We start from the raw sequence: 26,628 nt of genomic DNA, 5'->3' as shown, positions 1-26,628 counted from the left end.
CTAAATATGATGTTAAATATCTTTGTAATAGAGTGAGAAATTTTTAAAGCGAATGGCCACAGCCATGGACTGACTAGAAAATTGTCTCAAAACACATATAAGATAGAAATTGTTAACCTGCCTTAGGAACACTATGACAACTTGTTTTTTTACAAAGACTTCTTTTATATAAGCACACCACAGCCATCAAAGAAAGATTCCTGAGAGCTTCGTTTATTCTTCGTCTATTATTGAAAAGTTTTCAGTTTTGAAAATTGAGATATTTGATGGCCATTAATAAAATTCTAAAGATCCGATTGCAATATCGAAATGAAAAAGCATTGACAAGCCCTCGATTGGAATAATTATATAACTGCTTCAGAAATTCGATGCCCTTCTAATTATTTTTTTTCTTTCTCTACAATTGCATTCCCTAAGGCGAATTTATTTCCTTTGGTTTCTCTCATTGAAATTCATTTTAAATAAAAACTATTTTAATTCATCTTATGCTGTCGGTTTTTGAAGCAAGATATCATAAACGATATAAGCTAAATTTTGAATCAGCTTTCTTTCTTAATTATCTGAGCCAAGTGAACTTAAGCAGTCTGAGTTTGCCATTCAGATAATAAAACGTATATAATATGAGGAAGACAATGCTTTTTATATAAGTAAATCTAGTAAGAGATTGCAAGTTGTCTTGGCTTGACATGTAAACTTGGGGACATTGGGCAAGACATTTAAATATACTTATATAAAATAAATTAATGTAAAGCTTTGAAGTAATTTTTTTTTTTTTTTTATTTTAATTATGTTTTGTATTTTGCGCAAACTTTTGAAAAAGAGAAAACAATCTTCGATCATAATAATGCCATTGAAGCACCACCGTTTCATTCAATCGTACTAAGAGATAGCGATAGTTTGGATAGATACAACTTACTTGACAAATATTTTTACACATTTTCGAAAATTAAGAAAATAATATTAGTTTTAAATTAAATGAATTTCGAATCCGGGTAAATTAGTTTTTAAATAAATTCTCTTATCTGTTGTTTGCTATTTTTTGTAAGAATTTCTGAGGATAGAAAATGTTTTTTTTTTCCCCCCAGTTTATATTTAAAAAAGTAAAACATTGCTTATGTTTTGTTAGCCTTTGTTCTGTTAGCTTTTAAAGTCTGTTTAAGTGTTTTTATTACTATTGTTGTTATTATTATTATTATTATTTTTTCTTATTTCTTTTTTCTTTCTTTTTTTTTTTTGTAAATAAATAAAGTAATGAAATCAGTTTTGTCTAAGTTTAGAAAAAGTGCAAAAAGATTTAATAGATATTCACAGTTTTTACTAAATTTTTTGTTTTTGTATATATAAGAAAATATTTTCATGTTCGTTTATTTGTTTTTTTTTTTTTTTTATATATATAAGATTGATTGTAGTAATATTATATTTGTTATACTTTTTTTATTTTATTTTGAAACTTTTTATTTTTAGAATTTATTTAATATACATATGGTATATAATTATAGCTTAAGAGTTCATTTTGTGATAATTTAATAGAAAATGTTTTACAATTTTTGTATTATATGTATAGAATCTTTTTTTTTTTTATTTATTTAATTTGTATTTTAATTACTTTTCTTATGTCTGACTGATGTATTTTATTTATTATACTAATGTTGCTTATTGTTTATTTTGTTGTTCTTGTTGTTATTTTTGTTATTTTCGTTTAATATTTTTCTTACAATATATGCTTATTCACATACATATATTTATATTTATATATATATATATATGTATACATTTCAAAACAAAATATTTTTCCTTTGAATGATTTACAGGAGATTGCTTACTACGACATTGTTTTTTTTTTTTCTAACATTTCTCCTCTTTTTTTGTTTCTATTGTTGCTGTTGTTGTTTTGGTGTTTTATTACCTCTGATATGAAGAGAAAAGGGAAGCCGGAAATTACCGAACTTTTTTTTCGGTTTATTTGACTTTCTACATAGAAGAGGAAGCGGATGTTGTTGCCGAAGACTTTCTTTATTATCTTTTGCCTTCTTTTTCTTGCAAATAAATACGTTGACTCAAAGGACGCGTATAGATCCAATTATCACCCACTGGTTTAAAATACTAAATAATGAAAATAGAGAAACAAAAAAATAAAAAAAAAAACAAGTGAAAATATATTTTATATAAGAAATACTTTTCATCTTTCGTACCTTTTGCTCCCACAACAATTCACCTTCCTTTCTGAACTTTGCTTGTTCACGCTGTACTTGTTCCACCTGACACTTGGCATTTGTTGCCTTTTCAATGTCATTGTATCTTGAAGAAATTAATAATAATAACAAAATAATAATAAAATAAAATAAAATAAAACATAAAAGAAATACTTAAGCACGTTCTAAACGAACTTTATCATCGTTCTTACTACTAAACTACAACACACTTGTGATATATAAATTTATAATTAGATTGGTTTACAAAGTTTGTAAATATCCCCTTGTAGTGTGCAAATCGTTCCAGATTGATTATTATAACTACACTTTTTTTCAAGCAAGAAGCATTAAATGCATAAGGGGAGTTCCTACACAAATATAAGGAAGTAACTTGTTTCTTATAACGATTGTTTAAAAAAAAAATAAACAAACCGGAAGGAAATAAGGAAACTATTTCGATTAATCAATCAAGGTTTGAAACCGATTTTTCTGCAAATTCTATATTCAGATTGATAACCGAAATATATTAAAATTTACAGCTTTTTAGCAGCGTATGCAAAATTCTACAGATATCATAGAAATCTCGAGCAATTGAATAAAATCCGTTTCCCAATTTCATATATGAATCTTTCTTTCTTATCTTTGCATAAAATTTTGAAAACTTTCAGAACGTGTTACTTCATCCTAACAGGATGACTGAAGTCGTAGAGATTTTTATACAATGAAGAAAAGCTTGCGTTGTGCATTCTCGCCTAAGGATAACCAATATTTGTCTTTGCTTATTCGATCCCTGAAAGAAGAATGTATATTTATATTCGGATTTTTGGTATTTAATACGTAGTCTTTTAAGGTTTCGAAACTAGTTTAGAAAAGTATTAAAGTTCGCAAAAATTACTTTTGGGATCGATCTTGATTTTTCCGTCTACTCGATCACCTCGTAATCTTGTGTTCAACCTACAAGCAATTTTTGAGGTTTGACATATTTTAGTCCGAGGACACAGACTATTGAAAATGGTTCGAATCGGATCACTGTTTCGACCACTTCCAATATAAGCCCATATTTTTTAAAATTTATATGAAATTTACATGAATGACTGTATGAAGCAAAGTGGTGTAGGGTATTTAAGGGAGGGCGATGGTCCACTACATTGGGACTTAGTATATGAAACGTAAAAAAAAAAATTTTTATTTGCAGGAACAAATCCTGTATACCCAGACTTTTGTTCTTAATAAAACTATATCAGTTTTTATTGTCGTAGTTGATGAGCAAGCCCATTTTTGTTGGTATTGAGACCAGAAGCGATCTTAGTTGTTGTACTATCGGCTTGTTAATGAACGCGTTTTTTCTTGCCGACCGTTACGTGCGGTAGACTATCTAAATGTGCAAATAGTTATTTCACAAGTGAGGTAGTTTATAAATATAAATCTATAAAGTATCATATACATATTTTCATATATAAAAAACTAAAAATATATATATATCTATATTAATTTTTACTTGAGTCCAGCTGTCACCTCCTTCCACACACGTCTGGATTCGTAATCTTCTTGTTCAACGATTGGTCGAACTTGTTTCTTAAATATTGGTATACGATTTACATCAACGAATACTTCAGTTTTCTAGAAAATTAAAAATCAAATAAATCATGAAAAAATAATAAAATAAAAAAAATGATATAAAATGTTTTTGTCCTCTAAAGAAAAGCAACACTTGGATGTTATTAAGGGTTTCCATTTTTTTTTTTTTGGTGTCTTTGTTTTGTTTTTTTGTTTTTTTTTTTTTAATGTAATAAACACATTTCACACATAATAATTACAAAATTTAATTTTCTAGATAAACAAAGTATGGATAGAAATTGCTCCAAAATATTTAAGAGAGAAGTACAAATAATCGACAGGATTGTTAATTAGCTTTGTAAGGCATTGGTTTCATAAGGGAAAAGGGAAAGTGAAAACAGGATATTTTAGTGTCCTTGTAAGGAATATTTAGCTTTTTTACAATTAAGGAATAAATTACAATATAAAAGAAATGGAGAAGAATTATCAGAACAAATATACAAACAACAAAGAGAAAAGAAAAAGAAATCATATATTAGTGGAGAAATTTAATAAAGTATTTTCGGTAGAAAAAAATGATATGGAAAAGGGTGAAAATGAACTGAAGATTATTAAAATGCAATTAATACGTATCAAAATGAATAATAATTATTTAAAGCGATGCCACAATAATCAGATATGTATATATATATATATATATATATGCATATATATGTGCAAATATATTTATTAAAAGTTTCAAGCATACGCACAGAGTTCGAAGGTTTACCTTAATCCCATTATCGCTGAAAACTCTCTCTCAAAAAAATTATTCGAGAGAAAGCAATAAAAGGATATATATGTAATGTTGATTAACGTGAGAATCTGAATTGATTTACCTACGAATTGTGCTCTTCCTACAAGATTAAAAGGATTAAGAGGGAGACAAGAGGGACAGATGGACAGACAACCTTAGGTCGATGAAGAAAGTGGTCCTGAATCGATTAGCAAAGCAAAAGATGCGTCTACGCAAGACTACAAAAGCGACAGACAGACAGAGAAGCTTAGAACAATGAAGAAAGTAATTCTGCATAGACCGGTATAGTAAAAGATGCGTCTACATAAGCCTACAAGAGCGATAGACGGACGCAGAAGCTTAAATCAATGAAGAAAGTGATTTTGAATCGACCGTTATAATAAAAAATGAATCTATTTCAAGTCTTTGCGGCTTTTGCACATCTCAGCACAGACTTAATATGCCCTTGTGGAATGTAAAGACAGGAGCGATGTAAAAATTCTTCCTTTTTTTTTTAAAAATTGCCAAAATATAAATAAGTAAATAAAAACAAAATCACAAGGTGATAAAGTCCCTTGAAGTAACACCGTACAACAGATGGACTGACGGTTGGACAAGCTTCACCAAATAGATTAAGGAATCTGCAGCCCATGTTACATATACGTACCTACGTACAAATTTACGCAAACCAATGAATCAAGTTATAAATTTGGAACTACTAGGACCCATAAGTCTTTAACGATAGGTGGCAGAAATCGATTAAAGTCGATTTAAAATCTTACGTTAATCAAAAATATATATACTTAGAGTAGCTTGCAATGGTGTAAACTGGAGCATATACTGGGCAATTAATTACTTTCTTTCGATAGTGGGTGTAAAATATTCCTTCTCTGCGTGAAATAATCATAGCACAGTTATGAAAAAGAAAAGTGATAAGGCTTAAGTGCAGGTTTACATATATATTTATGCATATATGCGCAAAACGAATAATATATAATTTCTCCTAAAATTAAAAGGAAAATATATATACAATCGAAAAACCTACATTTTTTACTCCTACCAGAACTGCAAGCTTCATATGCATTAAAAGTATCGTTTAAACGCTGTCAGCACTTTACAAGCTTTTCCTTTTTTTTTGTTTTTTAATTTACAATAATTGATTATTTTTATTTGTCTTTCAATCTTTTAATGTCATATCTGCGATCTATTCTGTCAATTTCCTTTTTATTGCTCTTTATCTTTTTCTTTAATTTTATGTTCACTACTTTTTTGTTAAGATTTCTGGATGATTACGCATGAAGCTCCATTATTGTTGAACATTGATTTTAAATATGAATTCAGTTTTCCATGAAAGAGTCAATCGAAAATTAAAATATATAGCATCAGCACCATTTCATAACAATATTAAAGGCATTTGCCAGCTCTGTAAAAAAAAGACTTAATCCATTTAACCGCCCTCTGACCGTATGACCGAAATTTAGCTCTCTAAATCTCTTTCATTCAAAACCTGTAAAAATCGATAAACTTTTATTAATAATGGAACAGATCGTGACAAAATACGATTCTTGGAGAAGTTTGCGGCTTAATACGAGTCTCTTTGTATCCAGAAAAATTTGTCTTCTGCTGTCAGGAATAAGTTAATTATTCAGTTTTTGTTGGGAGAGCTTTAACTTGCGACTCGGGCAGAAAACACAAAATCTGAACGCGACTTAAACTTACTCCGCACGAAACCTGTTAGCTCTTATCACAATATCTCTATCATCTACTCATACTTTTCTATTAGGATTAAGACCTATTTTGTTGTCATTTAAATTTAATCTCAAGAATGTTTCATAAAACATATGTTTGGCATGTCATGGTGGGTGGAGTTAGGAATAGTTTGCTCTTTAAAATAAAATCTTTTAAGATTCAAAATCCATTATTTTACAATTATTACATAAAGCATTAAACTACTGGACATCAGCGCAGGCACAAGTAAGTAGCAGGCAAATTCAAAATAATTAAAAAAAAAAAAAAACGAATAGATTTTTGTATACATTACATTTTTATCGTGCCATTTCGCCTCCATTAGACCACTCCACTCGCCGGCAATAGATACAAAAGGCTTCTTTTCGTTGGGTGAATAAATCTATAATACAAATAATTTTTCATTAAAAATTAATTTATTAATTTTTTTTTTTTATACCCTACATCATTTGTGCAACAAGCTTGTGCAGATGTATGCAATACACAGAAGTACTTCACATACACCCACGTTTTATTATACCGATCAAGTCAAAATCACATTCTAAATCGATCTAAAGATGTCTGTCCATCTGTCTGTCCGTCTTGATTTCTTGTGGTCAATCCATAGGTTGCAAATTTTCTATATTTTGATGAAATTTGGTACGTTAATATCTTTTGGCCCAAAGACGAACGCTATTGACAATGTTTCGGATCGGGTCACTTCTTCTATCGCTATTACGTAATACAAGGCCTAATTTGGAAAAACCGTTATATGAATGTGTGATGTAGAGTATTTAACGGTGGTTCTTGTCTTATTATAAGGTTTTTTCTTCGTCTTCTTCTTTTTTTTTTTTTATTCAAATAACTTACCTCAGCGGTTACTTTATTTCGTTTTCCACCGTAAAACGGTTTGGTTAAAAATTCCACGTGAGCATAATAGCCCGTCTGAGGACACTTGATTTCCACTGAACCACCCAATTCTATCCAAGGTATTGTCAGTATGGATCTAAGACGAAAGTACGCTTTAAAATATAAATAAAATTTTAATATTTTATGAAAGTGAGACTATACCGTCCATAACCATTCGGAAAAGTAACAATATACTCTTCGCCTTTATCGACCAAGGTTACAACACCTTCGCCAATGTTATGCACACCCACTGAGAGACCGAGAAATTTCGATTTCGTCCAAACATGTGCCGAAAAAGTAATCTTCTTATTATAATGCTCAGCATAGAACGCAGAAACTAAAGAAGAAGAAATTTTGATTTTCTTAAGGAATACTATTTTTGAAAATGTACGAAATTTTACGAACTGGGCGGATGATGGGAAACCTGTTCCGCTAAAAAAGTTAATTGGTCTCTTCTACACCACGGTACAGGACCATCTTTAACCGTTACCTCGTCAGCTATTTCACCTAAGAAATAAATAAATTTTGTTATTTTTCCTTCCGATTAGTCTTTGTCTCAACTACCTGGTATATCCCAATAGCATTGAAAAATTTCTCCTAATACAGGATTATAAGGTTTTTTGGCAACTGCGCTTTTACGACCCGCATGATAAGCGCTTAAATACCAACGACATACCTGAACAATACGATCTTTAGGATTATCTAGATCGGCAATTCTACGAGCAATATATAAATAAGATTTCAAAAATATTTTTCTTTTCATATTAACATTTTCGTTATTCAAAGCCAACAACTTACTTTAAAAATAGATCGGGATGAGCAAAATAATCGGCATACATTTCCAACAGTGAACGTCTCTCGAGTATAAATGTCGGTAGCACCACTTTAGTTAAATCCATGCCAATCTTAACCTGTGACAATAGATGTGACAACATTGAACCGTGCGCTTCCATACTTAGCGTCGTGTCCTCTTCTTCCTCGTACAAGGCATCGTAGTCGATTAAATCTCCTTGCAGGATATTTACATTTGCAGACTCTTGACTGTTCCCACCACAGCCAGCTGTACTGCCACAACCACCCGTTTCACTAACTGCACATGAAGCCGTTTGATAATCATCCGCATCTGTTGCCGTAGGCGTTGACGTTGACGTTGGTGTTGCTGTCGTCGTTGTCGTCTTACCAGTTGTGACTAGAGCTTCATTATCCGAACTTGTCGCAATGTTTGGTTCATTTGGATCTCCTGCGGTCTTATCATGCGCTGCTGTCGTTTCTGCAGAGAAAGCACGCGTTGCACTTGAAGAAAACGAATGATGCGAAAATAAAAAGGAAAAAAAAAAAAAATTAAATAATAATAACAATTGACATAAATTAATTAAATAAATTTCCGTTCCAGATTAGTTAGTTGTAGTTTCAACCAATTAGAGATCGAAAAGTTAAAGTTTCCTCATAAAAAATTAAAAAATTTCAATCATATTTTTCACTCATTGTTTTTCATATACGTAACAGGAATGAAATTGCGGACCATAATCAAACTTTTACAGATTGCGCCTGAAGGGCTTAAAGTTATTAATAATTTTGCTTCACACCTATGCTCACGTTGGTCTCGCGCTCTTTTCTCTTTTACTTGAAATGTTAAAATTTAAATTTCCTTTTGGCATTGTTTTCTATCATAACAGAGCAGTGCATAGTAGAAAGTAATGGAAAATGTAACAATGTTTGCATCAAGCAAGCAAGAATAAAGTTATACTCGATTTATTTCTCACTTTGTAACAACGAGTAACTGATGTTGTTACGAGACTTCATAAAGTGAACAAATACTTGATTAATGTAAATTTCGAGGTCAGTTTGTGTGCGTGTCGTTTGCCTTTGCAACTTCAACGTGTGCCCAAAATTTAAGACCGAAAATGTAAAAGTGACATAGAACTCGGAAGTGACTTTTCTGACCATAAGTAGAATTTAAAAAACAGTACGCAAAACAGTACACACCGCAAATGCTAGTCACTTTCACACTAGGTACTTTCACTTACTAAGACCGTCCAAGAACAAGTAAAAACATTATAGGCGGGCAACGCCGAATATTACGTACCCTATCCATCATTTCGCCTAGTACAACTTTTCGCTCGTTCTGGTACACAAAAAGTACACATTCTTTTCACGCGAAACGATAATTTTCGTGAAAGCCCGCCTATTAGAAGGTTAAATTTTCTCTCTTTCGACCTTTAGTCGAGACCCTTGACCTATGTTATCCAAATTCGCTACCGTTAATTTTTTTGCTAAAACGTTACTATGAATAAATTTTTACCATAATATATTAGAAATTAAGCCTTTTTCCGAAGGGCTAGACTCATGTGGGTTCACTTATAAATTCTGATCACAAAAACATTAACAATTAGGTCTTTTTGGCATACAAGGGTTTACGCTTCTTAAGAATCCTTATATGCGGTGCTATTCAAAAAATAGATCTACGTGGTCCAAATTTGGTAAGATAAACTTTTTTGTCAAATTACTGAGGTAATTTTCACCATGAAATAGTGGAAACTCGACCTTTTTACCATGTAAAGCTTTAATATTCATAGGAATGGTTATATGAGAGGGAGTTCAAAAAATTTTTCCAGCCTGCCCAAAATTTTACACTCATTTAGAATGACGTAATATTACTGCCCAGAAATTTTGAAAATTGCAATTTTTTTTCATATAACGACTTTTTAGAGTAGCGCCTTATGTAGGAAGGGGTCGAAAAAGTGTGTTCTTGAGAGCCATTTGCAACAGCGTTCCTCCGCCAAAGTACGCCCGTCTACCAAGTTTTATCAAAATATCTCAAAAATTGCGATATGCAGCTTGAACATGAAAATACATGCACAGACATCACAGACGGACAGACAGGCTTAGGTCGATTTAGAAAATGACCATAAATCAATTGGCATAATAAAAGGTAGATAGACCCTATTTTAAGCCCTTCTGGGTGTTACATACGTCTACACTAATTTAATACACCGTGTACAACAACTGTAGGGTATAGAAAGGGCCGCAATATTTGTCAAAAGAGACAAAAGACTGTAACTAATGGCCTGATATTGATTTAAAATTTATTACAAAAATTTCTTAGGGCCACATGTGACATCAATGTAAAAAATGCTCTGACCGACCCGATTTTCGAGACAAGCAGACATTTGGAATTTCCACTTAGAATTAGCATTTATCAAATTTAAAGATAATCCTTGCCCGCCCACAATCGTCCTTCTATTAAATAGAAAAAGTATAGTTTGCGATTTTTAACAGACAGTTGACATGACGCGTTTGCAAACATGTCGCGAATAGCCAAAGCATATGTACCGCTTGAAGTTGATGCGCATATCGTGTGGCCTGAATCAAAATTTCTCATTTGTTTTTCATACGAAAATAGAAAGGAGAAAAAAATGCATTTTCCAAAGCTCATATATTTCGCGACTTTGTCAACACATGTGTTATTATTAGCGCTCACAAATTGGTATATAAAAACAACAAACACGTAGAGAAACTTTCTATAGATTTCAATAATAAGTTTAACAGGCAAAAACACTACAGTAGGCTTCACGGCACACTCTTAAATGTCCTATACCATTTCGCTTAACATAGATAGTTATTCATATAATGACTTTTCAAAATATGGATGTTGTGGAAAGTCACGTGAAGGTGTCGAAAAAGTTGTCCGATCCCAGTCATTTTCGTAAGCATTCGCCCACAACATGTCCTTGTATCAAAATTGCATTAAAATGTCTTAAAAATTGTGTGCTTTAAAGTGAATACAAGAAAACAAGGAGAACAGACGGACAGATAAGCTTATCGGTATAATAAAAGCTGGGTCCATCTACCTCAATTTGGTCTGATCAGGTCAGGTACAACCGTTCAAACTTAATATACACTTGTACCGCAAGTTGGTTTAAGGTATAAAAACTAAGCGGATTCTGTGATTAAAGAATTTAAGTTGTATAAAACAATTTGAAATAATGCAATGAGTGTTAGTTAATTAGTTCGGAGCACTTGTTTTATGCCATTGCTCCATAGAAATTGTTTTCCCTATGCTTTTAAAATTTTGAATTTTGATTATGGTTTTGATTTCTATAGCCTTTAAGTGTTCTCTCTAATATTGATTTCAGAACATTGATCTTCAAATTTCACATATGGCAGACTTAATTAGCAAATTATCCCTGGAATGAGCAAACGAAGTAAAAATCCCCATAACTTATCCTTTAGTTCTTAGCTCTTGAAAAAAAAAAACTGCATTTATCTAACTTTTATACCTGGCGCCGCTTGCAAGTACAAGCTTTAATCTCCAAGTTTTACTGATGAGTTTATCCAGTGTCAGTCTACATATTCTTGTGTTCAACCAAGAGATCATGTCGATTTTTTTGCGATTGAATTCATCATTTATCATAGCTGTATACCAATTTGCGCGGATCTGTTCACCCGGGCGGGCAGTGCATTCTTACTGAATCCATAGATAGCAATTTTCAAGAGATATTTATTGATAAAATTTTGAACACTGGCACCAAAGACATTATGAATGAATAGGATCGGACCATTTCTATCACCACTTCTTATACAGCTCCTTATTTTACAAAAGTCGTTACATAAAGAAAAATTCTCCATTTTTAATATGTTCCGGCAAAGGTTTATTAAAAATTGTGTTTTTGGCATACGAAATGAATCTGAAATATTCGAATGATATGTGACCGATTTTTGAAATCCCTCTATATTCCTTGCAAGAACTTTTGGAATTGCACCCTATTGCCGAATTCATTAAAAGCGGTCGAGATGGCTTTCAAAAGTGAAACCCAATTTTAGTACGTTATGATGATCCCGAATAGTGATAAAAATTTACGCTAAGAATTTTTAACTACATTGATCTGTATTCCGAGTTCAGTACTCAAGAGAGATGACGCTTTAGATGGCAATAAGATCTAACTTTTGATATTTCATGCAGGAGATAGGATGTGGTGTTGAGCACTTGATGGTGGGTCTAGTGGCCCAACTAATTTTTCAATTTTTTTTTCCGTACGAGTAAAGAATTTCAAGTGAAATTTCACCGTCACCATCAAAAATACTAATTCAATTAATTTTGCCACTTCCATGCCACCTGATTAGCTACTACAGAAAATCAATGAGAATTCAGAAAAAAGAGAAGAATCAGAGAGAAGCTGAAAATTACGAGGGTTCAAATTTCATAGCAATTGCAGCAGCCTTCGTGGACCTTTTTCAACTACATTATATAAATTTCCTATGCCAGATTCATCATCATGGCTGAGTCTTTACTTAACTTAACCCGTAGCACGGCATTTCTTTGTATTTTCCATCTTTTTCTTAAATTTAATTCCAATTTTGCCATTTCGTTACTAACTTTGTATATTAAAAACGAAGCTTGCTGGGCGACAGCAAGCAAATACAATAAAAAGCGGATGGAAATGTTTTTTAGATATCTATGTTGAAACATCTCAAGGAAATTTTTGTGTTTTTTTTCTCTTGTTTTTATAATGAAATGTAAGCAAAGTGAAATGATGTTAAGTTTTAAATACAAAGTTTTCTCTCTGACATCCTTTAATCACCGGCATGACTTTGTGGTCAATTACTATTTTCGGTCGTTCTCGCATTATTCTCATCGCCGCACTACAATATTTATCTTTACACTCTCGCTTAGTCTCATACAAAGATAATATAAATTGTATTTCATTTAGAAAAATCATTTCATACACATGAAGCATGAAGCAACGCATCCGTTATATAAGTAAAAAGCAAAAAAAAAAAAGAAATGCGCTATTCATCAGCGTTTAAGTTCACAAGCAAAAATAGCAAACATTACAAACAGTACTGGAGGACATTATAGTTAATGAAGAGTCTTATAAAATATACAATAAGTCCTCAGCATGAGGTGGGTATGTATGTTAAGTGCGCTATATTTCGACCTTGAAATAAACTTTATCAACAATTTCGGATGTTACGGTAAATGCTTTAAAAATCAACAAGGTATAGGAGAACATGCACATAATCAAATTCGTTAATTATCTTTAGTAATTCGATTTTTGTTAATAAAAAATTAGTTAATTTTTATTAACAAACTTACAAACAAAGTCAAAGTTCTGTAAGCAGCAACAATCTTACTTCAATGATTATGCTATGCTTGTAGAGCAAAGGGTTAAGTTCAAATCGAGTAAGCAAGTAACTGATTCGATTTTTTATAATACTGTTACGAAAGTTAGCCGGTTTTTTAAGAAAACAAATTCAAAAAATAGAGCTCACATCCTCAGATGATAGTGCTTAAAGACTTTACTCTTGGAAGTAGATAGGAATCAAGCTCAAAAAGTTGTATCCGCCTAAGTGGCCGAGTAGGTTAACAATTGCGACTAACAACTTCATGGTCATGGGTTCAAATCTTTAGATTTGAAACCATAGAATTTGCAATAATGTCGATATCCTCAGATGGTAGTGCTTGAACACTTTACTCTTGGAATTTACGCCTCGGGTTAAACAAATTATAGTAATTATCAAAATGATAAAATCAAAGATACAGTCATGACGCTTTACCTGCAAACGTCACTACGAAGTTCAGGTGTTCGCTACTTGCATACAAAAGGGGCATATAAGCGGAATATTGGCGAAAGGCAATCTCAATTGAGTCCAGCAATCAAGCAAGACCAGAAGACGCATTGTAAATAAAAGCTACTACAAATATTTGTAAGTAGATCCTCTAAGATAAAACTTGCGTACGACTTTATTCTCAAAAGAAATCGAATAAATATGCAAAATCACGAAATGCATTTTCACGCTACAATACAGTCGGCCATCTTAACTGAAATACCATAAAAATCGAGGAAGTTGTGTAAGAATAACGCTGGAAGGCTTTGGATCTACTCTTTTTATTTTTTCTACGACTAGCCATTAACTTGATGTTCCTTACATGTACGGGCACGATGGTCGCTAGAAAAAGTTATAAAAAGAAATGGAGGGAGAAAGGGAGTAGTGTTTGTCAATGTTCGATTTTAAAATGGAGACATTAGGTAAGGTAGGAAAGGTAGCGTGGTGTGCGGCATACAGGTTACTCCAAACAAGGGGGTGACAACGCTGGGGATGCCTGTGTAGCCAGCCCTGTTACAATGCTTAATCTCTATTAAGTAGAACACTTGTTCTGAATGTACCCGTACATAAATGCAGCACAGCGTACGTTACGTTGATGCTCGAGAATATCGAGAATTTTTGGAGACAGTCCTCGCCTATCAGCGTCCGCCCATTCGTCCTTTCTTTGTATGTGGTCGGACGTACTCCAAGTAAACGTTGGAAGCCTCCGTCTACACATGCAATTTACACTCTACTATTGGCCAGATATTGCAGACGTAAATGGTGCTGATATCGGCTGCAGTAAAATATTTTTTGCACCGCTTTAAGTCTTTGACTGCGTCTTTCGACACTTCGAACACATATTCTGTCCAACGAACATGGTTTTGTATTCCTTTTTTTTCTTCATCATAACAAATATGTAAGTGAATGAAATATTTCCATTAAAGTTTGATAGGTTAATGCAGCAAACTAAAATATGCAAACCAACGACCGACACATGTTTATTGCAATTGCCGTACGGGTGGCAAATTGCAGCGGTCCGTTTCGAATTCATAAGGGAATTGCGACTGAAAAAAAGGTTTTTAAGGTCAGCAAATACAAATATAAACGTGAAGGAGAAAACAAGTGGAACAGCTGTGATCAAGAGAGGTCGCCTATTCAATTCTCTACGCAACTACAGTTAACATAACATTCGTTGACACACAAAAGTTCCATAAGAGCATCTGCATGAGATAGGCTTCACAACCCCAATGTTCCTTTCAAAGAGCATGTTACTCTTCATCTATCATCGTCATAAATGAACAAAAATTGTACCTTGTTATCTTATGAAGTCTTGGTTTTTATGAAAACTCTTATCAGGGAAGAGATCCACGAAATAGACTTATGAAGCTCGAACTTAGTATAGTGTATTTATATTACAAATTAGTATTCCTGTCCAATTTTTATCATAAAATAGCAAATATTAAAACTTTTTGCCATATAAAGTCTTGCTTTCGAAGAGAATGAGACAGGATAATATACCAAAGTAATCCAAATTTTATCACAGAATATTTGTTATGTTGGATCAAAATTTTCAAAATTAAAACCGACAGGCTTGCTGTATATACATATATATAAATTTTTGTGAGAATGGGTCTTAATTTGCTACTTTCATTTAGTGCGCTATTTGTCAATTTTGTTTCCTATAACGATTTATTTTAAATTCTCCGTCTTATGGATGATGGTCGTAAGTGATCCGATCCATATTCAACATGATTCGTCTTTGGATCTCAGCATGTTAGTATGTCAAATCCCACCAAAAACCTCTCGAAAATTGCTTAACATAAGAATACATGGATGGACATCAGACGAGCGGATATAGATTTCGTTGAAACCATTGGTATAGCAAAAGCCCATTTGGGTATTACATACTACCTTAATATGAGCTGAACACAGATGGTTTATGGCATAAAAATTGGAAATACACCGCAACTCTTTTTTTAAAAAGTATTTTTTACCCGATTTTCAAACAACACGCTACATCAATAAAAACAAATTTACTTTTTTACACGAACTTTTTTTGTTCTCGTACGAATCCCAAAACAATAACACATTTCGTCCTAATTCTATGTTTCTCACAGTAACTTAAGTATTATAGCAACAAAATATAATTGAGGGGGTGCTATAATCAAAAGTCGGTAGATTTATGCTCACATATTTTTTCTAGTACTATTTGACAGTTAACTTTTTGTATGTTGTCCTAATGGACTGAATTTTCGCTGTACACTAATTTCTATTTTTTTCTGTGATGAAAATTAATGGTTTTTATTTTGTAGATATGTAATATGGATTTCATTATAACTTTTTTTGCACGGTTTTTTTGGTAAAATATTTAAACTTTTTTCATCTTACACGAATTTTAAAGGTATGGACCATATCTCCAATTTTACCCGGTTGTTACGAATTCTCGGGTTCTCGGATTCGGTTCGTATCACTGGAACGTGTATATTCTTTTTAAGAGAAACACACTTGCACGTTTTCACTATAAGACTCTTTCATTTACATTCAATTTGTTTAAGGGAACGACTATTTACATTTTACTTTGGCAATATTCTTGACTTCTCAAGTCTAATATCCTTTTTCAACTGAAACATACTTGTTTGACTGACCCTGCCTTCGGCAAATATTCTGTTTATATACATTGTTACAAGCATATTACTATTACCTAAGTTCATGGCTTCATTTTTAATCCGTTAACCTGCTTTTCCGCTAATTATTTTCCTTGACCGGCAGCTGCACGACGCACCGCGAATGTGCACTTGGGTTTTCTCTCTATAGGGGATTTACTATTTGGGAAAATCAATTATTTGAAATAAACTGGATTTGGGATTTCCGTAACAATATGTTCCTATATATATTTTTTAGATTTTTTTTTTTGGGCGGTGTTCTAAGGAACTTATCTACGGTGTACAGAAGAAGGTGGTCGCATATAAGTTTCAATTTAATTCAACTTGGAAGATAAACATAAGCCCTATTGCTCTTGAAAAATAACAAAAAGTCATAGTTCAATTCATTGTTTAAATATCGGTTAAATATTGCATGTTTTCTAATGCATTTGCTAAGGTCGGATTTAAGTTTTTACGTTTAAAGAAGAAAATCGATGCCTTTCCATTTCAAATATCATCATATGAAATGAAAAAAAAAAAAGAAGAGAAGCACATCCGCAACAAACATTCATTTCAATTAACCCAGAAGCTTTGAAACTATTAACACATTAAGGCAGAAAAGCTGTGGGGAAAGAAACATTTTCCATTCACACATTAATAAGTAAATCTTCTATATAAAACTAGTTTATAGGATTACATTGACTTTCACTTTAAATACGGTACGGTATTGCAGAGATTGCAAAATTGCAATAATTTTAAAATATTGTCATCTTTAGCTGATTTTGCAGAATTAATTATAACTCGTTAGGTTGTGTTGACAAGTAAATTCAATATCTTACCTTCTAATGCTGACACATCTAACCCATTTTTTCAACATGACTACTACACGTAGTGTACAAGAGAGAAAAAATGCTTATTTTTTATCTCTCAAAAAAAAAAAAACATAAATAAATAAATAAATAAATAAATGAATAAAATAAAAATTAAAAATATATCTGACAGTAGCTATTTATTAGCATTTTTTTCTCATTCTTCATTTCGGCAATTTGGAAGATACGGATAAAGTTCAAGTTCAGCATATATAAGCACACATCAGCAATTGAATATAAAACCGCGCTAGTAGTAAACTTGACTTCAATACTTATTTGGCAACAAAAATCACATAACAATAACAATAGCGAAAAAAAAAACATATATATATATATATATATATATATGTAGATAAATATAAATAATTATAACAACACTTTTACTTTAAACAAAGCCACATGAAAATAAAAATATGCAATATTGAATTTTCACAAAAGTACACTTAAAAATATACTATAGAATTTCTTTTTATTTGCTTTCATTTCATAGATTATTTTATATAATAATTTTTTATTCCTTTTTCCTATAAAACTCTTTCAATCAAAACAAGCAATAAAAAAAGAGATGTTTCAATTTTTTTGTCTAATAATTCAAAGGGATTTTCTCCATAATTTAGAAATGCTGGTATGCGGTAAACCAAAAAAAAAAAGGAAAATATTTTAAGACAATTTTAATGCGGTCCGTTCGCAACTGTATTAAATACTATTTGCGGAATTAGAAGTTGCCTACTTTTTGGGATTCAAATCTATTAAATCAAGAGTAAAGTAAGAGCTGATATGATAATTAAGAGAGAAGTGTATACTTTAAAGGCGCAGGTCACAGACGACTCTTTCTTCATTTTTGCCTGTGTATGTGTATCTTTTTCATCTCTCCGCAATATACAAATAAAATATAATAAATTTTGAAGTGACAGCTGTTGTCGTCTTGCGTTATATATATGTATGAAAATACAAGAAAGCCGGCTGACTGCTTCAACAGCAATTGTAACTTTGTAAACTTTGTGACAACGTTATTAAGGATTTCAAAAACAGAGAACAAACTTGATTTTAGGTTAAGGTAGTCCGCCTCTCTCTGAAAGAATTTTTTAACATGCTAGGCGTTTACAAAACATTCATATTGTGTTGTTGTTTCTGAAACTTACCATGTTACCGGTGAACTGCCTAAACTGGTAAATGGATCATCATTAGCATCGTAATAATCATCCTCACCTTCACTACTTGAATAAGAAGTTTCTGGCACAACCATAGCTGTTGTTACTATAATGATGTAAATAAAGAAAAAAAAAAAAAAAAAAAAGGAAAAGAAAAGAAAAATACATTTTTAAACCCTTTGCATAACATAAGAAGAGGTCAGTGATACAATATTCAAATTGATGATGCGTGGGAGAGATTGTTGCCCGTAGGCAATGTGTTCTATACATTTGGGCAACGTTATTCAGTTTTAAAGTTAAAAAAAAAAAAAAAAACATTTCTATTGTTTACCTTTGTGAAACGTTTTTTTTTTTTTTGTTTTGTGCACATCCGTACAAGAGACTTTTTTATTACATCCCTTACGGGCGCTATGTGTATCGTAGAGTTTTCAGTGCACCTCAATGCACAACATAAAAATGCCGATCAATATCTTCAACAGCAAATTTGTAATCCCAATTCAGCTAAGAACTCATTATCGACCTTAACGTTACTTATTTCCTAATGGTACTAAGGAGAAAAAGTCAATATGTTTTGAAACTTTCTCTGGTCAATTTTCTCCATATTTTCATCATACAGAACAGCTACACCATAAATCTTTCTGCAGAAGTGCTAACATATTGCATAGTGCAGACGTTGAATATTACAGATTGCGATTGGAACTTTGAAAGATTTTTTTTCCAAAGCATGTTTTGTGAGCTTTGCCATTCCGCTACCCGACTAAATTTTTATCGTATTGCTTTGAGGTATTAATTGCAGCTCCAAGATAAAGCTTGCTTGTAACAGTAGCGACAATGACATTCTTTCGCTAAAGCGAACTTTACGGGTTTTATGCCCAGTTTAAAAAATAAAAACACAACTAAGGAAATTGCTCTCATCAATGGCTGCATATTTCATACGCAACAGCTTTAAAAATAAACTGAAATACTGAACATACTGAAAATACTATAATGGGTCCAGACTCATCATTAAATGCTTAAACACTACACTAGATTTAATTATTTAACACGTTCAAAATAAGACATTATATGGGAAGTCCTTAAAAAAATGATCCGCTCTAAACCATAATCAACACCGCTCAACAGTCTTGTCCTAAACCTGAAGTCTCGAAGATTGCGGTCTATATGTTGAACATAAAAAGTTAGGACGGACAAGCTTAAGCTGATTCTGAATCTATTGATACAATGAAAGATGGGTGCATCTCAACTCCTCCTGGGTATTGCATATATCCAAAAAAGTGCTTTATGTACAATTTCCTCCCCAATGCACAGGATTCGTTTTCAACTACAAAACTCATTTTGGGTCAAACGTAAGCCTATCCTATAAGCAACAAACAACAAACGACAAAACGCAACTTGCATCAACAAATAAATTTTTTCTCATCATTTGAATGCATCTTTTTTATGTACTTTCTTGCATGTACGTTGATCAACGACATCTATTGGCGAAAATGATAAAATAATACGAAGTGTCACATTCGATGTGTTAAATTCGATGATCTCGATCTTTCTCTACATAATTGCATTTTCCGCTTTCATTACTTTTTGTATTTGATTTGAGGAAATCTGATGCCGAAATCCCGCAAACACTTCAGGAGCTTACGGTGATAATGGTTTAGGATATCCCGATCCAAAAGTGTTGATTATGATGGCAAAGACAAAGAACGGCCTGGAGGACCATAAAAGTTCAAAGACAGTGAATTCCAAGACTTATTGGATAAAAACCTCACACTCAAATCGACTATTTTTTAGTTATTTACATGCGATGAGTAAGATCCAAAACGAAGGGAATTGACTGAGAATGACATTACGAATCCCTTCGTGGTTACATTGCTTGGCAAGCAGAAAACAAATATTTCTGTGACGTATTACGATTGGCGATGACAAGTGGCTTTACAACGACAATCCCAAGGGCAAAAAGTCATGGAGAGCCATCCACATCGACACCGGAGCAGAATATTCGTGGACGTGAAGTTTTGCTGTGCATATGGTGGGGTTAGTAATGTGTAGTGTATTACGAATTGTTAAAACTGAATGAAATTGTTACTTCAGATGTCTGGTGAACTCAGTTGAAGAAATTGGACGACGTATTTTTGCAAAAAAGGCGAGAAATAGTGGTTAACAAACGGAACGTCATCCGAAGGCATGACAAAGCCCGGCCACATTGCAGGAATTGTTGCATCTCGAACGGAAAGTTCTTCCGGATGTTCTGTTTTCTGATTCTCAGGTCCTCAGGTCGATGCATGCACGCTGCTTTGAAATGCTGACGAAGTGCGGAAATGGGTCGATAATTGGACCGTTGCCAAACCAATATCGTTCTTTCGACATAATATCGCCATGTTGCCAGAAAGATAAGGAAAAGTTGTAGAAAGTGAGGCAAAATTTTTCCAATAAATACTTTTTCAAGTGAAAAAACGATCAACATACATGCAAGCACCTAATATATGAATTGTTTGCATGACAGTTGAATAAAGGTTAACAAGACTTAATTATTCCCATGATTCTCTTAAGAGATAACATGTGGCCCGATTAGCGTTAAGTAAAAACGTCTTAGGCTGCTACAGCAGTTTCCTGTTTCACGTCGCTCACTAGGATTTGTGGGTCAAGTTTTCAGAACCATTTTAGTTTTTTGCTCAAAGTAGGGCATGTAATCGGTACGCTAGGTAAGGCCAAAGAAAAATTACTGTTTTCCGCATTTTTTTTTTTTTTGTTTTAAAGTTTTGAAAAAAATTAAACAAGCTTGTACTTTTATGTATCGGAACTCAAGAAATGTGTAGACATCTTTTGACTTTTAACAAATACCGCTATTAATATGCGATTCCTCTTCACCGCACCCACAGCTTGCTATTACTTCTTCATAGGCCGAGTCCTTTATTTGCGAGTTCAAAACTCAAGTGACGTAGGGTTTATTTTGATAGTGAGCGGTCAGTCGCTAAAGGTATAACATCACCGATTGGGAAGACATCCATTCTTCTGTCTCCTTTTCAGTCCTCACTTCTTTCTGACCGCCATCGCGTTACTCGTGTAGAAGACATCCGCTAAGTGATTGGGGGAAAAAATGCATTCTGCTCCATGGAAATTGGTTTCTTCATCTAACGTTCATGACGTGTTCAATTTTTCCGAAATTTTAATTATAGGTACCTTGAACATCGGTCCTTGCTCAGTATAAGTCTAAGTTGTATTACAAGCTGTCGTTCAATATATATAAAAAAGTGAAAAAAGATTGATGTCATTTACTGCGCTACAATCTATTCTGCTTTTAACTGGATTAAATTGGGAAAAAATGTAGCTTAAGGTACGGAAATGATGAAGCTGGCCTGGAATGAAAGCGCAGTAAGCTACCAAACAGTTAAAACGTTGTTTGCGAGATTATGTGCAAAAAATTGTAGTCTTGGAAACGATGAGAAAATTCGCATCTGTCGCCCCGTCTCCTGTAAAAACAATCCAGGAAGCGATCTTCAATTTGGCAGACTCTTCAAATCTCTGATTAGTACATTTCGGACCGAGGGCGCAGCTCTGCAAAGTTGAAGAAAATTATCTCGTCATTTTTATCTCGCAACTAAGACGTTCTTATCGTGAGAGCATACGCAAGCTACCATAAGTAATAACGATGAACATTTCGATTATGTTATATTAAACTTTGTAATGAATTTATTTTAAATACATATGAATTGTTTCAACAGGATTCGATTGCGCTCTTATGATGATATTGCTGTAAAAGCGAAATCTTTTTCTTTGTACGCTATTTGAGATTTTCTAAGAGACATAATTGCACAAAAAACGAATTTCTATTCATAGAATTATTTATCTATTGCCCTTGGATCATTGGTGGGGGATATTTTGGACCAAATGAATTTTTGATATTGAACTTCAGATGAAAACTTTAATTATAATACATTTGAAATGGAGGAAAGGGGAAAAAAATCTGTCGCCCTCCAATAATATATGCGAAAATTGACTAAAATAATTCAATTAATTTTTAAGACAAATCTGACGAAATTTCTTCTTCTAAACAATGTCGTAGAATTGCTTCCATCAGAAAAACTTGATCAAAGCGGTTTCACTTCGCACTGATCGAATTACATATAAATTTAACAGCGCTTGCTCCGTGTTAAAGGTATTATAGATAATTCTAACAGTAGATATAAAACGATTAAGAAAATTGTATTCGGTCGTGGCCGAATCGTTTATACTCATCATCGTTATCCTAGAATAACGAGGACAAAAAAAGAAAAAGAACTAAACTAATAAAAGTTTTCATCGCATAGGCCTGTGGGCGTTGTAGACGTCCGCTTTGAAAAGTTCAGATAATCTTTCAAATTCTTTTGGAAATTTCTAGACCATATATTCATTTTCGCCAACGGGGAATGTACACAGTTGCGCAGACAGAGAGATGGACATCTTTATATGCACTCCAAATTTGAAACGGAGCAAAAATTTATGTACTTTATGTACTACATTTTCTGCACCTTATAACGGTATTGAAAAAATTAAATTTTACGTACACCATAATATTGGATAGGCGTAGAGCAATTTTTCGCTCAGCATCGCCCATAGACTATACGTTCAAATTTTTATACATTTATCTACTACAGTTTATGAGTAATGAGCAAAAAGACAATTTTTTATTCCTTTTGAAAACAGAGGAGTAGTGTAGGTGGCACTATGAGTGTGATTTCACGAGCAAGAACTTCTAATATTTCTGCAAATTTGATGACGATATTTTCATTTTTGCTACTAGGAGGACCTTTACAATACCCATTGCATAGACGAATGGAGGAACGGACGGAAATGCCTAGCCCGATTTAAAATTTGATACTGAACAAGAATATATACACTTTAGGGGGTCTTTGATGCTTCCTTCTGGCCGTTGCCTTATCCTTTAGTGATGGGTATAAGAATTCATCACTGTTTCGTTTTCTGCTTCTTATTGAAATTTAGCAAGAATATAGAGAACAGAGGATTAGTACGTGAAGCGTATAATTTAAAAAATTTTTTTGGAAATTTTTGGTGGAAAAATTGGTTGTTTCCAGTTTTCCTCGTGAAATCCTAGCCAAAGTAATCATATAAATATTGTTATATTATAATGAAATAAATCTACTAAAACCTCCCCCAAATCGGTTGAAAGTGAAATGTCCGCAAATATTGGAAAAAATTAATGAAAACTGATAAAGATTTTTCGATAATTTGTTTACTTTTCTTCGTCTCTGCCATAAAACGAAATAGCATTACACAGTTGAGGATTAAGGAAAGTACCTTAGTAATAAATAAAAGCGGAAATTTAGCTATGCCAGGGGATTAACAAAACAAAAAGTATTTTGGAAACTTTTTAGCTAAGGCGACAGTGTTCAATTGTATCCTTTTTTATACCATTGCTTACTTAATGCAATAAATGATTGAACGACAATAAATCTGTAGGAAAGTCTCTTCAACTTTGTACATAATTCTTTTAATTTTTTCAAATAAAATTTTCAATTCTTTGCTTTGAAATTGATTGCAAAAACACGTAACGAAGGTATTTGACGTAACAATCTTATATAATCGCGAATGCTAGAAGGCATTTTTTTCATTCCCATTTACTAACCTTGATAAATAGAGCCTAGGCTTAATAACAAAATAGAAAGCAATTTTCAATAGATTTTCATTGTGCTTGTGCTTCCATTACAAACAAATTCGAATTGATAAAAAAAGATTTTACCACTATTAATGTGTGAAAATCGAAGAAAATGCTAATTTTAGGCCTTATCAGAGTCTACCGCCAAGCTGTATCAACTGTTTTCACAAGAAAGGAGAAACGAGAAGAATAGGTAACAGTTACCAGTGGCAGTAGCAAAAGTGAAAGTAATAGCAGTAGTATTAATGCGTCAATCATACCGATGTGTCTCTGCAATCAAGTAACCCCTCTATTAAGAGATCAGACTACAATAATCTCTTCACCCGATCGGAATGCTCGCCTTAAAGTGAAAATAAGACTTTGTTCAAATATACTAAACATTATTGTAGAACTAAACCTCCCAGCATTTCTATCAGCCAAAGTTTTCCCGAAAATCCTTCGGCAAGAATCCCCTTGGATGGTGCTTGACCGCTGTAGAGTAGACAAGATTTCCAAAATTCGCATTTCTCTCCGAGCGCAAGAAACGCTTTTTCATGCTCCTGTAATTATTTGCTTATCTTCACACCACCTTGGCTACTTGACATCTACAGGCGCCTATGACCGGCATAGCCAGTGCCCTTTTAAGCCACATTTTGAAAAGTGTATTTTTAAAATACACGATCAACCAGAGCCCGTTATAGTCCCATACACCTTGTTGAATAAAATTAAGCTCACCAGAATTTTTAGGTATTTTTCTACCCTATGCCGCTTGTGATACAAAGGTAGATTAAGTTTATGCGGATGTGTACAACACGCAGAAGGACTTGAGATAAAACTACTTCTCACTATAACTATCAATTCAGTATCACTTCCTGCATTCATCTTATGCTTGTACGTCTGATTGTCGCTCCTGCTTTCTTGTGTTCTTGTGTTCAACCTAGAGATCGCAAATTCCGAGATATTTTGATGAGACTCAATGGATCGACATTTTTTGGCCTAAGGGTACGAGCGCTGATTCGAATCGAACTATTTTTTCAGTCAGCTCATTTAAAAAATACCTTATTTTGAACTACTGTTATAGGAATAGCGATGAGAAGTGGAGTTGTTTAACCAGTTAACGACGCACACCTCTTGAGCGATACACTAGTATAACTATTCGCCAAACACATTGTACGTGTAATCTGAGTTTAGGTTGTTATAAAACGACGTGACAAAATTACATAACTATTTTCTAAAATACTTTACTATGGCAAACACACGTCTGTTATGATAAAACTTTATGAGGAGATCCGATAAATGCAGATCGTGACCGATCGTGACGCTTGTTTTCATCACATTCGTGGGCCGTGTCCCCCTACAGGGTTTTCATTCGTTTTTCAGAAAAGCTAAGTTTTTTTTTTTTTTAAACTTTTCTTTGCGAACTTATTACAACAATACGTACTCCTTTATAAAACAGAGGACAAACTGTATTTAATAATTTATAATATATAAGGATTAGTGACGTCTCAAAGTGCATCCTTATTTCGATTTTTATACCGCTCTTAAATTGAAAGACTTTCAATAAAATTTTCCAATATATCCAAGTTTTGGCAGCAGTCATATATATTAAATTTGAGGACAATAGAGCTGGTAGCCTATGTGACTCCCACCAACTTTTTCTTTTTAGTCTAAGAATTTCTTTAATTCGTCGAAAAATTGATAAAAACAATAATAAATTTAAGGGGACCCTTGAAAAAAGCTGGAAAAACTGCAAAACTTGAAAATCTCGCAATGCTATCTTACGGCGAATCTTACAAGACCTTCCGCAAATCGGTCTAATTATGTAATCCAAAGTAAGTTAAGCATTTCTTAAAATTAATGATTGATCGCCAATCCTTAATATAGTTAGTATAGTGCAAGTAAATGCTTACACATTTGCCATCAGATAAAATGTTACGAAATTATATAACACATAGATTAAGAGATCATGGGCTCTTTGAGTGATCGTTGGATATGTAACCAATACGTTAATGTTTTTACCTTTGCCCAACATAATTCGATATATCCGTTATTTTGTTTCACCATTTTCCACACACATATCACAGTTATCTGTCTTATCCATTATAGTAAATCGAAAATTATTATTCCGCAAATGTCCGAAGTGACTTCATTGTTATATCCAATTATTTATGCAAAACAGCTTTTTTCGAGTTAAGATTTTTTTTTTTTTTTTTTTTTGCCAAAGTCAAGTTTAACAACTGCCTATTTTAATTGCATAATTACATATATATTATAATTTTAATATTAAAAAGAATATTTCTTTTCATTCAACCATCTTTTGTGAAAATTTAAATTTTAGTTAACTTTTAATGAGAAAAAAAAATTAAATTTTTTTTTTATTAAATTAAAATTATTACAACTTTGCTCACGGAATGAAATAGAAAAATGTGTCACATAATCTTTTGGTTAGTTTTTGTGCGTTACTTGTCTTCTTGTCTTGGAAAAGAAAACTTTACTTCAACACCAACAAAATCGCACTGAACTACGTGTATTTTTATAATGCAGACATAATATTAAATCTATATCGAATGGTGGTAATGGGGTTGAAG

At 32.7% G+C, this 26,628-nt stretch overlaps 1 protein-coding gene across 1 annotated transcript in view; it reads right to left on the bottom strand.

Moving 5' to 3' along the window:
• Positions 1-1,800: 1,800 nt before the first annotated feature.
• The window catches only part of LOC119638610 (oxysterol-binding protein-related protein 9), a 37,064-nt gene continuing 12,236 nt past the window's right edge, over positions 1,801-26,628 (bottom strand). Inside the window, exons 6-15 of the mRNA XM_038035476.1 lie at positions 18,403-18,517; positions 7,957-8,451; positions 7,723-7,874; positions 7,564-7,665; positions 7,321-7,495; positions 7,120-7,255; positions 6,566-6,652; positions 3,691-3,812; positions 2,193-2,298; positions 1,801-2,103 (exon numbers count right to left, since the gene is read on the bottom strand). Of these exons, the coding sequence (XP_037891404.1) occupies positions 2,017-2,103; positions 2,193-2,298; positions 3,691-3,812; positions 6,566-6,652; positions 7,120-7,255; positions 7,321-7,495; positions 7,564-7,665; positions 7,723-7,874; positions 7,957-8,451; positions 18,403-18,517 (1,577 nt within the window). The 3' untranslated portion in view covers positions 1,801-2,016. The remainder of the gene's footprint in view (positions 2,104-2,192; positions 2,299-3,690; positions 3,813-6,565; positions 6,653-7,119; positions 7,256-7,320; positions 7,496-7,563; positions 7,666-7,722; positions 7,875-7,956; positions 8,452-18,402; positions 18,518-26,628) is intronic.

This window comes from Glossina fuscipes, unplaced genomic scaffold (genome assembly GCF_014805625.2).
Source record: "Glossina fuscipes isolate IAEA_lab_2018 unplaced genomic scaffold, Yale_Gfus_2 91, whole genome shotgun sequence".
NCBI lineage: Eukaryota > Metazoa > Arthropoda > Insecta > Diptera > Glossinidae > Glossina > Glossina fuscipes.
This window is presented reverse-complemented; position numbering and strand designations above follow the sequence as displayed.